This window comes from Hemiscyllium ocellatum, chromosome 23 (assembly GCF_020745735.1).
Source record: "Hemiscyllium ocellatum isolate sHemOce1 chromosome 23, sHemOce1.pat.X.cur, whole genome shotgun sequence".
Taxonomy (NCBI): Eukaryota; Metazoa; Chordata; class Chondrichthyes; order Orectolobiformes; family Hemiscylliidae; genus Hemiscyllium; species Hemiscyllium ocellatum.
Window position 1 is genome coordinate 36,734,311 of NC_083423.1, and position 15,123 is coordinate 36,749,433.

A 15,123-nucleotide genomic window follows, 5' to 3' on the forward strand; every position below is an offset into this window, starting at 1 on the left:
TATCATTAAGCTACTGAATGATGGCTGCTTTCTGGTTAACTTCACAACAAAGTTCAATTTAAAATGTGTCATTCTTAGGGTTCACTTTGAATTAATGTAGAGTAGTAACATGGGGAATAATTCAATTACTTTTAAATTTGATTCATATGACAAACCAGTAAACCTATTAATGGGGAGGCAATGACCTTGTGCTATTATTACTGGGCTGCTAATCCAGAGACCCACGTAATTGGTTCTGGAGACCTGGGTTCAAATCCTGCCACAGCAGATGGTGGAATTACAATTCAAAAATGCAAAAAAGAAAATCTGGAATTAAATGACTAATGACACTGAAACGGTTATTGATTGTCAGAAAAGCCAATCTGGTTCACTAACGCCCTTCACGGAAGAAAACAGCCATCTTTACCTATTCTGGCCTACAGCCACAGCAATGTAGTTGACTTTTAACAGCCGTCTGGACAATTCGGGATATAGAACAAATGCTAATCCTAGCCAGTGATGCCTTCATCCCAAAAATGATTAAGAAGAGTTAAGCATTTAATCCAAGTTTGTAATACTACAATTAAGCAAATAGACAATCCCATATTTTGGGTCAAAAATGACAGTGCATTGATTGAAGTGACACATTGACCAGTCTTTCTTCAACATTGCTTTTCTCCTTTTTGCAATGTTGAAGAAGAAAATGAAGAACATATCACTCAATTCTGTATATATTTGCAGTGATGGAGACCTGGAATGACAGGTAGAAGATCAGAGACATGGGGTGGACAACAAATGTCGCATAGTCAGAGATAGCCTCATCCCATAAATTAATTTGAAAAAAAAAATCAAAATGCAAAATATAAAGCAGTGAGCTGCTGGTTTCCTACAAGACAGCAACAGACAATAAATATGGCATTCTGTTCCCCTTAAGATTTTAAGGCATTGTTACAGTTGTATCATTCGTCCAAATAACATTTCACTCAATGTACTTCTGACAAAGTTGGGGGCAGTTCAACAGTTCATCTAACGCCATATATAATTACACCTTCCTTAAACTTGAGGTCATCTGTGACATCCTTAGTGTAGAAACTTCTGCTTACATTATTCCCATGCGTTTTCAACATACCCTGCATCCCAGTAAAACAAAGGCTAAATTCTCAACCATGCTTCAAATATCTTCATTACCTTAACTTTCTTTCTTTCCCTCCCTCTGTAATCCCCTCCAGCCCACCGAACTGTGCCCTCTAATTCTGGCCTCCAAAGCAGCCCACTTGCAAATACACCACTGATGACCATGTCTTCAGCTGTTAAACATTTAAGTGCATTGGACTTTTTTTTCCTTAAACCTTTCGTTCTCTCTACTCTGCTGTTTTCAGACATTTCTGCAATTCTACCTTCTTTTATACTCAATATCAACACTTGCTTCACAAGGTTCCTGTGGAGTTCTTTCAGACTTTACATTGTGTTAAAGGTGCTATATATGTAGAAACTGTGATACTGATATTTAATTTATTCTAAGAACATTAGAACCAAGTCTAAACAGAATGAAAACCACATTTCCTCAAAAAATAATTTTCTTTTCATGAAGATGTGGAAGATTACATGTGCTGTTAACTATTTCCTCAATTTGCACCTGTTAATGTTCTTTTCTTCAGTTTCAAAGGTCCTAGCTTCAGTGTCCTTGCTCTCGAGTCGCTGAAGATTAAAAGGTAGGGTTACTGGATGGTATTGACCTTCAGTATAAAGGATTTGAATTCTGGAGTAAAAGCTCACAATTATGTAAAGTCCAGTCAAAACCATCTGGAATAGTGTGTGCAAACCTGGTCTCCTTACTCAAGAAACAAGATACTTCTGGAGGTGGAGTATAATAAAGATTTACCAAACAAATTCCTGGGATGGAGCAATTGTATTTTGCAGAAAGATTAAGCAGACTAGGCTTATATTCTCCAGAGTTTAAGGGAATGAAAAGTGATCCCATTTAAAGATTTTAAAAATTCTTAAATGACTGGCAGGGTAGATGCAGGAAAGGTGTTTCCACCCATTGGGGTCTAGAAACATGGGACAAAGTCTGGAAATATGATACAAGCCATTTAGATCAGAGGAGCAAGGGAATTTCTGCGTTCAGAAGACGGCAAACTTTGGAAGTCTCGACCCAGCCAGCTGTGGAAGCTCAGTTGATAAGCATGTTTGAGAATGAAATCAACAGATTTCTACATATTTAAAACCTGTCATGTCACAGATAGGTTCAATTTATCTTCAAAATCAGGATCACCACATTTTGCCAAATTCACATATGATTTATTCTGGAATCATTTTTATTCCTACAATGAAAGTCTTAATTTTGAAGATGGAATATAATCTCACAATGATTAGGCCATCTAGAATAGCTTTAATGCCAAATTTTACACAACATTTCACTTTCATTCTAATAATTTTAAACCCTGTTGTATAGTAAGGTAGATATTGCAGCCACTGAAAAATGTGTTGCTGGAAAAGCGCAGCAGGTCAGGCAGCATCCAAGGAGCAGGGGAATCGACATTTCGGGCATAAGCCCTGATCTCCAGCATCTGCAGTCTTCACTTTCTCCCAGATATTGCAGCACTGCAGTTTCTTTTCATGAGAAGTCCTCACTTGTTTGTCTTTTTTTAGGTAACATTTCTTCCATTATTCAGACATAATTTACCTTTCAAAAACTGTTTTCATACATGCCAGCAACCGATTTATACCATGAACAAGCTGCCATTAAAATTTAGATAGAATTAAAATGTTTTGTTCACTTGTAACTTTTCTGTATTATGACAACTGAACCAAACATACCTGATTGAAATTATACACGTATTCACTCAAAGTACTGACTATCTTAGACGTATTTTCTGTCAAAGAACTGTGGGGAAAAAATACTTTCATCCTGCCATAAAATGCATTCATTATTGCAGTGTTAAGTTGTGTGTCTTTATTATACTCCACCGACGGCAAGGAAAGGAGGAAATAGCAAAACCCTGTGCAGATATATTTGCATTATTTATAACTATGGTTGAGATGCCTGATGACTGAAGGTTGGCTAATATTGTACCTTTAGTTAAGAGAAGTTGTAAGGAGAAACTGGGGAACTATACACCTGTGAGTTGGACTTTGGTTGCAAGTAAATTGTTGGAGATTATTGTAAAAGATAGGATTTATGGACACTTAAAGAGGCAAAATTGATTCGGGATTGTGAGCATGGTTTTGTGTGAAGAAAATTGTGTCTCACAAAACTTAATTGAGTTTTTTGAGGAAGTTAGCAACAAGAATGTTGAGGGCAGAGCAGTAGATGTTGTTCACAAGGACTTTAGTAAAGCCCTCGACAAGGTTCCAAATGGTAGACCTCGCAAAGGTAGGTCACATACGATTCAGGGTGAGCTTGCCAATTGGATAGACAGTTAGCCTAATGGCAGCAGACAGAGTGGTAATCGAGGATTGTTTTTGGAACTGAAGGCCTGTGACTAGCGGTGTTCCACAGGGATCAGTTCTGGGTCCTCTAGTTTGCCATTTACATTAATGATTTGGACAAGAACATGGAAGACATGGTTAGTTAGTTATGGATGACACCAACATTGGTGGAATAGTAGACAGTGAAGAAGGTTTTCTAAGATTATAAAGGGATCTTGAAAAAAATGAGTCAATGGGCTGAAAAGTGGCAGATGGCGTTCAATCTGGAAAAATACCTCAATTCCAAAAAGGCATCACACTTTTGAATGACAAACAAGGGCAGGGCTTATACAATTAAAAATAGAGCGTTGTGCAGTGTAAAAAGAGGGACCTAGGGATTCAGGTAGATGATTCTTTGAAGTTTGCATCACATATAGGCAGGATGGTTAGGAAGGCATTTGGTATGCTGATCTTCATTGCTCAGTCCTTTGAGTATGGCGAAGTCTGTTGATATTGTACAGACATTGTTGAGGTTGTACAAGATATTGGGGAGGTGTCTTCTGGAATACTGCTTCCAGTTCAGGTCACCCACTTATAGGAAGGGTATGAGAGTCATAGAGATGCACAGCACAGAAACAGACTCTTCGGTCCAACTTGCCCACGCCAAACAAATATCCTAAACAATCTAGTCCCATTTGCCAGCACATGGCCAATATCCTCCAAGGAGAAAGTGAGGACAGCAGATGCTGGAGATCAGAGTCAAGTGTGTAGTGCTGGAAAAGCACAGCAGGTCAGGCAGCATCCAGGGAGCAGGAGAATCAACGTTTCGGGCAAGAGCCCTTCATCAGAAAGGGCTGCCCTGATGAAGGGGTCTTGCCCGAAACATTGATTCTCCTCCTCCATTGATGCTGCCTGAACTGCTGTGCTTTTCCAGCACCATACACTCAATCCATACCCCTCTAAAACCTTCCTATTCATACACCCACCCAGACTGTAATTGTACCAGCCTCCACCACTTATTCTGGCAGCTCATTTTATACATGCATCACCCTCTATGTGAAAACTTTGCCTCTTAGGTACCGGTAAAATTTTTCCCTTCTCAGTCTAAACCTATGCCTTCTAGCTCTGGGTCCCACCACCACCATTTCACTTCCCCCACCCTACCACCACTTTGTCTGTTTATCCTATCCATGCTCCTCATGATTTTATAAACCTCTATACGGTTATCCCTCAGCCTCCGAAGCTCCAGGGAAAACGGCCTCAGCCCATAGCTCAAAACCTTGGCAACATCCTTGTAAATCTTCTCTGAACCTTTGAAGTTTTACAACATCCTTCCTGTACGAGGGAGACCAGAACTGCACACAATATTAAGCTGGAGAGGATTCAGAGGAGGTTTACCAGGACGTTGCTGGGTATGGAAGGTTTGAGTTATAAACAACGGCTGGGACCTTTTTCACTGGAGGTATGAAGTTGAGAGGCAACCCGATACAATTTTATAAAATAATAATGAATATAGATAAGAGTTAATGGCAGTTGTCTTTTCCCTTGGATGGAGGATTTCAAGATTAGGGGGCACATTTTGAAGGTGAAATGAGAGAGATTTAAAAAAAGACATGAGAAGCAAATGTCTTGACACAGAGGGTGGTTTGTGTATGAGATGAACTTCTGAGAAAGTGGTCAAAGCGGTTGAAATTATAATATTTCAAAGGTATTTCAATAAGTATATGAATAGGAAAGGTTGGGAGGGCTAGGGGCCAAGAACAGGTAGGTGGGACTAGTTTAGTTAGGGATTATGATCAGCATGGACTGGTTGGACCAAAGGGTCTATTTCCGTGCTATATGACTCTATACATAATATAAATACAGTTTGAGAAGATATTATTCAAGCTAGATGCTCTACAACACTGTACGAGACAAAAATCATTTGCTGTCCTATGAACCAAAACAGTTAAAGCAACTACTTTTGCCTGGTGAAGCCATTGCTCTCTCTTGCACTGACTGAAACTAAGGAAGTTTTAATTTTAATTAAATGAAGCTGTCAATCACAGAAAATTTAAATGCATGGATTGCCTGATGGATAGCAGCCAAGCCATCAATGTTCCTTTAAGACAAGTATTCCTTCTATTCAGAACCAATTGTGAATACATTACATTAACTACATAAGAGGGTATGTAGGTATTTGCAAAAGAAAATGTGTATTCATATATTCCTGTTCAAAACCACATTACAGAAAGGACATAATTGCTCAAGAGAGTGTACACAGGAGATTTACTATCATGTTGTCAGGCTTGAAAAATGAAGGCATGAGGAAAAAAATGGAGAAGCTAGAAGTTTTCCTTGGAACAGACAATACTGAGCAGTGACTTAATTGAGGTGTATAAAATAACAAGGGGTGTGGATAGAGTGGACAGGGAAATTCTGCTTCCCTACATGGAGTGGTCAATTAGCAGAAGGCACATATTGATGATGACTGGTCGAAGGATTAGAGAAAATTTAAGCAAAAACCGTTTCGCACAAATGATGGTGGGTATTAAGAATTCACTGCCCAGTTTGGTGACTGAGGCAGAAACCTCAACTCATTAAAAGGAACCTATAACTGCAACTAAAACTTCATAACTTTTAAGGCTGTGAACCAGGTGCTGCTAAGTGGTATTAAGATGGGCAGTTAATTTACTTTGAATACAGAAATGATGGACCAAACTGCCTTCTTTCTGTGCTGTAATTTTTTATGGTTCTAACCACTGGAAATCACAAATTACTTCACAGTCAATGAACTACATGTCAAAATAACTACTTGCAACATGGAAACATTATGGGCTCAGAAAACTCCCACAAACAGCAAACTGACAATAATCTGATTTATTTGTGATGTTGATCAGGGGATAAATACTGAGCAGTAAACTGTGGATAATATGTGTTCATCTTCAAAATAGCATATTCAGATCTTTTACATCCACCTGACTGAACTTCACAACATAGCATCTCTGACAGGGCAATATTCCCCAAGTGACTGTCTTCAGTCCATCATCCTTGACTTTTGTATTTGAACCTGGGATCTGATGATTGAGACATGAGTATGCTATTAATTTGCCACAACTAAAATCTACATGTAGAAACAACTGATAATTCAGCAAATCAAATGTGAACAGATTTGATCACTGACTTGAGCTTCAAGTCTTCCTGTACATTTTATAAGGGAGTAGGGTCTAGGGAAAGGGAGAAATAGGACAAGAGAACCTCTAAATCACAGCTCAACTAAATTCACAAATTTAGTAGCATCACAAACCTAGGGAAAATCACTCAAGTGATAGAGCTAGAAGACTGTCAGCCACAATGCAACAAATACGAAGTAATCAGCATGCTGACAAGCTAGAAAGATATACGAATTCAAAGATATACGAATCAAAAAGAAGAGAACAGACCAAAATACAATGAGTTTTATTTGCTAATTTCACTGCTTATTTAGCTGGCTAACATGAAACGGCACGAGATGATAATTGTTTAACATTTTACTGTAAAGAAAAAAATAAATTTGCAAATGAAATGAGAATACTTTTTTGATCAAAGCAAAATCTAATACTACATACTTGATATCCAGCCTCCTGTACATAAATAAAAATGGTGCAAAATACAGTTGAACTAAATGCAACAACCAAAATGAAAGCGAAAAAGGAACTTGGGAATATTAAAGGTTTTTAATGCTGATTCTGAATTTCCCATTTACTGCTCAGATTTCTAGGAGGTTGCAGTTTAGAATTGCAACCCAAATTGGTGGGATGATTGAGAAGCACAAAATTGAGGACAAAATTCAAGGAATTCAAAAAGTCAGGAAATGGAGAGAAAGTTGGGTAAACAAATCTGTAGGACCTTTTTTAGTGTAACTGTTACTTCAATCTACCATAGGAAGCCAGGTGGAATCTTTGCTTGAAATCTGATCCACCAAAGATCTTCTCTGGCTAATAAGTCAAAACATTAAGTGCTATTCCCCAAGTCGTCAGCTCACCTCGCGGCAACGACCTTAAACGTTGGGTTTGAGTCCCACCTGCTATAGACTTGTGTACTAATATCTCCGAGTAGGTTGATTGGAAAATATCTAAATTCTGATTCAATGATAATCAGAAGCAGCATACATATGCAACTACAAACAAGTTATCAATCATAGATTGTTATGCAAGTCTTAATTCAAACGATATTTTATATTTATGAAAGTGCGCTTAAGAGACAATCCAGTTAATTTTCTGGATAGCTTGTGACAGCCACAGAGACTCTTAGAACATAGAATACTGCAGTGCAGTACAAGCCCTTTGCCCCTCAATGTTGCACCCATCTGTGAAACCAATGTGAAGCCCATCTAACCTACGCTATTCCATTATCATCCATATATTTACCCAATGACCATTTAAATGCCCTGAAAATAGGTGAGTCTACTACTGTTACAGGCAGGGTGTTCCACACCCTTCCTCATAGTCCAGGAACTTTAGCCTACATGGGCAATTTCCTGCATTGGCAGAACATGGAACACAGGTGAATTGGTAGATTCTTACAAAAAGAAAACTTAATCATTCTTAAGGGGATACTATGTAGCAAACTAACTGAACTAGCCCAAAACTAGCATCAGTAATGTGGGCCGAAACAGACAGCTTTTGCCCAATTGTATATTCCCTGCTCCTACGTTCTTCCTAAAAATTATTGAAACGCAGGATTAAATTTCTGGAGTCATAGAATTCTCAGAAACAAATATAACCGCAGAAGTGATTCTATTGATACTTTGAATAGCTATACTCAACTTCTACATCCTGCAAATTCATTTGCATTCAAAGCATAAATGCATGTAGGCTCGGTTAAGATTAAGCATAGTCATAACTTACAAATCTCAATCAACCAAGTTCAGAGACACTTTTTGAACAGTGCTTCTGAAAAATATTTCAAACATTCTCAAAGGTGCAGAGAGAAGTGACTAGTCTGGTTCAGTATTCTAATAAAAGTAATATGAATTTCTACATAGAAAACCAAACATATTCATCATCCTCCTCATTACCATGTGGCAAATGAATGTAAGGTGCTAGGACTTCCCAATTTTTGCACATTTCCTGTCATCTCCACAACATTTCTAAGCAGTATATTAATCAGATTTCTCCTATAAGTACAGCATACAAAGAATCAATTTACCTGAATGCCATCAAGTAATTTGCTCATGCACCAGAAACTATCAGCTTCAATGTTTTGCAGTACTTCATCAGGCAGACTGGAAACATCAAAATTTTCCACCTCTCCTTCTGCAAGTGGATTAAAAAAAAGTTATTAAGAACGTAAATTATAGGAGCACTGCATGCCTTTTAGATTTCACAATGCGACCTAAAATTAAAGCATCCACCTCAAGGTGCAGTCGCTATAAAAGCATTCCACATTCAAATAATTAAAAATTACTTAAGTCAAGTAATGCAGTTAACTGTACCACGACAAGCCACTTGGGGAATGCAATTTGGGGAAGGATAACACATGCTGGTCTAGCTGATGACACCCACATCCTGTGAACAAGTAAAATGGCACGAATAGCAGCAAATGGCCACATTTTGCAGTTTAGATGCAGATGACTTCAACGGCTATTGTTCCTTTAATCAAGAGAAAGGATCTCAAAAGTCTTTGCCATAACCCTTAAGCACAGTTGTGAAATAAAATTGCTCAACTTCATACTGAAACACTAGACCATTAAATATCAAAATACTGATTTGGAGCATCTCCTAAATCTGGCTCATCTGTATTTGCACTTGTGCTAAGTTTGATTATCCAGAGACAAGATGAATGAGAATACAATGGGTAAACAAAAAGTAAAATATTCTTGCTGCTCAGGATTTCTCATCTTCAGTGAATGGCTATTAATGTATGTTATATTAATAAACATTCAAAAATGTCACATGTCAATACTGGTTTTAGTATATTCTTTTGAAGTGGATGCCACCACCAGTGGTATTTGTCCTCTCAAATTCTTTATAATGCTACACCTCAATTAGACCGCTTAACAACATTTTAAAATTCAGGAGAATCAATCCATGTTTCCTGTAATGGTAGCAAAAATACTGTTATGAATCCAGATGATGGCAATATTGGATAAGGCTGAATTTCGAGTGAAATTTAGTTTGAAAAACTATATGAATTATAATTGTAATTTGGTTGCTGTGGTGATGAGTCATTGAGCTGAAAATGTGTTGCTGGTTAAAGCACAGCAGGTCAGGCAGCATCCAAGGAACAGGAAATTCGACGTTTCGGGCCAGAGCCCTTCATCAGGAATGAGGAGAGGCAGGCTAAGATAAAAGGTAGGGAGGAGGGACTTGGGGGAGGGGCGATGGAGATGTGATAGGTGGAAGGAGGTCAAGGTGCTGTACGGTATTGGAACTGGTCCTCCTGGGAGCAGATGCGGCAGAGACGAAGGAATTGGGAACAGGGGATGGAGTTTTTACAGGGGGCAGGGTGGGAGAAGGTGTAGTCCAGGTAGCTGTGGGAGTCAGTCGGTTTATAGTAGATGTCTGTGTTGAGTCGGTTGCCCGAGATAGAAATGGAAAGGTCTAGGAGGGGAGGGAGGAGTCTGAGACAGTCCAGGTGAATTTGAGGTCGGGATGGAAGGTGTCGGTAAAGTTGATGAACTGTTCGACCTCCTTGTGGGAGCACGAGGCAGCGCCGATACAGTCATCGATGTAGCGGAGGAAAAGGTGGGGGGTGGTGCCAGTGTAGTTGCGGAAAAAGGACTGTTCCACATATCCTACAAAGAGACAGGCATAGCTGGGGCCCATTGATGAGTCAATGAGCTTAGTTACACAAGGTCATTGATGCATTTTAATCAAAGAACAAAATTAATTCAACAAAATCTTCTTCAGCAGTCCTCCAGGGTTGAGGATGACGTGTTTGTACGTTACTGGTGCTGGTGATGGTTGGGGACGTGGCAGGGGAAGATGCTCAGCTGGCTGTGTAATCCAATCCTTGTGCCACAGACGTTGCCACAGTGCTGAGGCAGATAGATGGAACACTCTGGAATCTACCCATTCTTGCCCTCCACATGCTCTTCTCCATGAGATTCAAACTGATGGGAGCTTTTATTTTCCAATTTGTGCATTCAAAGCCAAGTAATTCCAATGCTGAGTGTGGAGATGTTGCATTTATTTCAGGACATTTGCAGGGTGCCATCTTTGCATTTCCTCTGCCCTCCTAGTGATTGTCATTGAGGACTTCTTGTTTAGGGTCTTAGGTCAGGCATGTGGACAATATGGCCCCCCTGTCGCAGCTAGTCACGTGTGATAAGTACCTCAATGCTGGGAATATCAGCCTGGGAAAGGATGCTACTGTTGATAACAATGCTTCGCTTGTAGCTCAACTACCTAGTGTATGCACACGCAGAAGTCATCCTCATGCTACAGATTGATGACAAAACTTGGGATGGTCTTGGTTCTGGCCTGGAGGCAAAGGTTAAACAGTTTCCTTCTCATCCCGTAGATTAGTTGCACTCTAGCAGGGCACTTTGTGGAGATGGGGTGGATTGTCTCAGGCAAAGAATCATGACCAGCTTTTGTGGGCAGCCGAGTTTGAGGAGGATATTCACAATCCCCCAAAATAAACAGAATCTTTGTGAAACCATGTGCAGAGATTGGTGCTGTTCCCTGCAATTTTCTTGGAGCACACTGAAAATCATTCACCTCTTGATGGGCAGAAGCTGCTGAGAGACTTGAGCAGTGTTTTTCAGCTACTGGTAAGCAGCAGTTGCGGAGGATTCTCATGATGACCTTTCCTGTGGTGGACAGTAGGAAGGTCTCCCGAAGGTTTCAGAGTTGTACCTATCTCTGTTGTTAAAGATAGTCACAATTAGAGTGTCTTAATCCTGGCATTCTCTTTCTTCCAGACAAGGGCAATGAGGAACTGGATTTGGGTCGAAAGCCTCTCCCCCACATTTTAGGACTACAGTAGGGAGTCTACTGGGACTGAGGCATTGTTTCTTAGTTGTTGGATGTCTTTCTCGATCTAACAGCCAGTTAGAGGAGTTCTGAGACGGTGAAAGATAGCGCATTGCTAGATGGTGTCAAGAGCACTTGCATCAAAGATTCTATCTTGGTTGAGTAAATCCTCAAAATGTTGTGTATTCCCCCCTTCAAGGTCATGATATCTTTTTTGAGGATTGCTGGTCAAAATTGATCCCAATAGTCCAAAAGGGGTCTCATCAGGTCTCTGTTCAATGGGCATATCATCAGTTCCTTACCTTTATAGTCCTAACCCTGAGAAATGAATGCACCTTTCTGATTAATTTTCAGAGCTGCACACGAGGTTTTTTAATGAGCAATGTGTGTACATTCACTATGCACTTGTCACTCTCTGTTAAAAGTAAAATTCAGATTTGAGTTTCTTAAATAAATGCATCCCCATATTGAACAAAGCTTTTACAAGCTCAGTCTAAAATCTTCTGTAAAATGTGAGCTCCATCAACACAGCTTAGCATGATTCCAATTGTCCATTTCAATTGCCGCGCAACTAATTAACATAAGCATATATATCCTATTACAATTGTAGAGAAAACTATCAGCCACATTTTCCTGATCCTTACTCTGTGCCTCATATTTCCTCACCACTTGCAACTTATTTCACACAGCTATGCTCAATACCATGCACTTTCACTTTTGCTGCTCTTCTACATTTTCTGAAGTCCCTGTTAACTATCATAGTGATGCTTCAAAAGAAATCAACGAGATTTGCAATCACATTGATACAAACCAATCCAAAGCCCAAATCCTAAAATGTAAAGTGAAGCTTTCAGCTTGACCTTTTACAGTATATTGTCAAAAAACATGAAAATAGCCTCAAAGATATGGGTGAATAGTTGTTGAGGAAGCAAATTAAAATGTAGTAGGAAGATAAATCAAATGCTGCACAGTCCCTAGTAACTCCTGCATTGCTGAGATCTTCGGAATATGATCATGTAATCCCCTGTGTACCTCAATTGTTCCTTGAATAAGAGATTCCCTGAGATAACCATGCTTAAAATCTTATGCAACAGGCACTTCTAAACCTCATGTAAACAGCACTGCAAATTGAACAACATGCTAATATGCATAACTGACGTATTTTTAAACGTACCAAACTACCAACTGGATCACAGCAGTATTTTAGGTATCTACCATCAATCTTGTGACAGTTATTATATTGGTTGTGTACAGCAGTTTTCTTCAAGCTATAAAACTACATAGTTTATAAGCACAATATCCCAGGGTGCTTCACAGCAACATAAAACAGAATTTGACACCAAACTAAATTCATATGTTTTCAGTGTTTGGTCAAAAAAAATAGGTTTTGAGAAGTGTGTTGGAGTGATGCAGTTAGAGGTAGAGAGGCAGAGGGATTTCAGGAGGGAATTCTATGCCTTAGTGCCTCAGCAGCTGAAAGAAAGATGGCCAATCGGATAAGGCTATGGAGAGATTTGATAAGAAACCATTTAATTAAGGTTTTACTCTATAAAGGGCCAATGCAGGTCATCAAGCAAAGAGATGATCAATTAACAAAATGTAGTGCCAGTTATGACATAAAGAGATATATTGTGTCTGAAGTTAGAGAGACAGAGACAGAGAGAGAGAGAGAGACAGAGAGAGAGAGAGAGAGAGAGAGAGAGAAAGATAGAGAGAGAGATAGAGAGAGAGGTGGACATATAAGCTAGTGTACAGCGTTTGTGGCCAGGGCTGAAGAGAATGACTTCCAGTTTCAGAAGACACATTTGAAGAAGTGCTCTGCTCATCCAAGACTGGATGTTGTTTGGGTAGTCTGATTGCTAAGAAATTACCAGGGCAAGTGCAAGTTGATTTGGATGGCATTCACCTCGGGTTGCGTACAATACAAGGTAGAAACTGTGGAGGTACTGGACATAATCATCGATTCCTGTATTTATAAGGAATCAAAGGGTTGAATGATTACAAATATTAAACCACTGTTGAAAAGAAATGGAGGATAAATTTGGCAATTAACAGTCAGTCGGTTTGACGTCAACAGCGGGAAAGCTTTTTAAAAATAGAAAAAAGGAGAAAATTACTGGTACTTAGACAAACAGAGCTGAATAATTTAAAGCCAGAATGGATTCGTTAAGGAGAAATCATACTTGATTAACTTGGTTGTTATTTTCATGAGGGCAGCAGTTGGCTTACAGACTTTAAAAAGACATTTGATAAACAACTACATAATAGGTTTGTTAGCAAAATTAAACCCCATGGGATAAAACTGGTAGTAGCAGCATGGATACAAATTTGGCGACCAGAAACAAATAGAGTGCTGATGAATGGCTATTTTTCAGATTAGAGCTAGATATCTACGAAATTCAGTATTAGGACCCTTGCTGTTTTTGATACACATTAGACTTTGGCCACAGAGGTGAAGAGAAATTTTGTAGATACACAAAACTTGGAAGGATAGTAACAGTAAAATAAAAGACAGTAATACAATTTAAGTGGACACAGACCTACTGGTGGGAGACAAAGGAAATTAAGTTTAATGCAGAAAATGTGAGGCAATTCATTTTTGAAGTAACATTGAGACCATAACATGCATACCATCCAGGGATTTAGAAGCACAAGAGGTGATCTCATTGCACCACATAAAATATTAACAAGTCTCCTCAGGGGAGATACTGTTTGCTGTGGCCAAAGGTCCTGCCTGAAACTAGGGAGTTTCAATTTCAGAATAAAGCACTTGAACAGATTTCGGATTGATAAAGGAGTAAATGTTTATGGAGGCAGGCAGGACAGTGGAATTAAGTGGAATAAGTCATAGAGATGTACAAAATGGAAACAGACCCTCTGGTCCAACCAGTCCATGCCGACCAGATTTCCCAACCCAATCTAGTCCCACCTGCCAGCACCCGGCCCATATCCCTCCAAACCCTTCCTATTCATATACCCATCCAAATGCCGTTTAACTGTTGCAATTGTACCAGCCTCCACCACTTCCTCTGGCAGCTCATTCCATACACGTACCACCTTCTGTCTGAAAACGTTGCCCCATAGGTCTCTTTTATATCTTTCCCCTCTCAGCCTAAAGCTATGCCCTCTAGTTCTGGACACCCTGACCCCAGGGAAAATACTTTGTCTATTTACCCTATCCATGCCCCTCATTATTTTGTGAACCTCTAAAATGTCACCCCTCAATCTCCGACGCTCTCAGGAAAGCAACCCCAACCTGTTCAGCCTCTCCCTATAACTCAAATCTTCCAACTCTGACAACATTCAAATAAATCTTTTCTGAATCCTTTCAAGCTTCGCATCAGCCATCATTTTGTTAAATGCAGACTGCACCCAAAGGACTGAGTGGACTACTCTTATTGCTCTTATTTCACCTATGCATATATTAAGAATTAAGGTCAGGATAAATTTCTTTATTCAGAGGGTTATGAATCCTTGGAATTCTTTCCCTAGAGGGCTATGGCGGCTCAGTCAATGAATATTCAAATTAAAATTGGAACATTTTTGGACTTCAAGGAAACGGAAGAACTTCAGGAGCGAGCAGGAAGTTGAGTTCAGATCATAGATGAGCCATGATTTGTGGGCAGCACGGTGGCACAGTGGTTAGCACTGCTGCCTCACAAGTGCCAGAGACCCGGGTTCAATTCCCAACTCAGGCGACTGACTGTGTGGACTTTGCACATTCTCCCCGTGTCTGCGTGGGTTTCCTCCGGGCGCTCCGGTTTCCTCCCACAGTCCAAAGATGTGCAGGTCA

The 15,123-nt window shown here is 39.6% G+C and overlaps 1 protein-coding gene across 3 annotated transcripts in view; it reads right to left on the bottom strand.

Moving 5' to 3' along the window:
• Window positions 1–15,123, bottom strand: part of tbc1d22a (TBC1 domain family, member 22a) — a 391,538-nt gene that overhangs the window by 190,219 nt on the left and 186,196 nt on the right. For all 3 annotated transcript variants that reach the window (XM_060843181.1, XM_060843180.1, XM_060843179.1), the window contains one exon: window positions 8,560–8,666. In XM_060843181.1, the coding sequence (XP_060699164.1) occupies window positions 8,560–8,666 (107 nt within the window). The remainder of the gene's footprint in view (window positions 1–8,559; window positions 8,667–15,123) is intronic.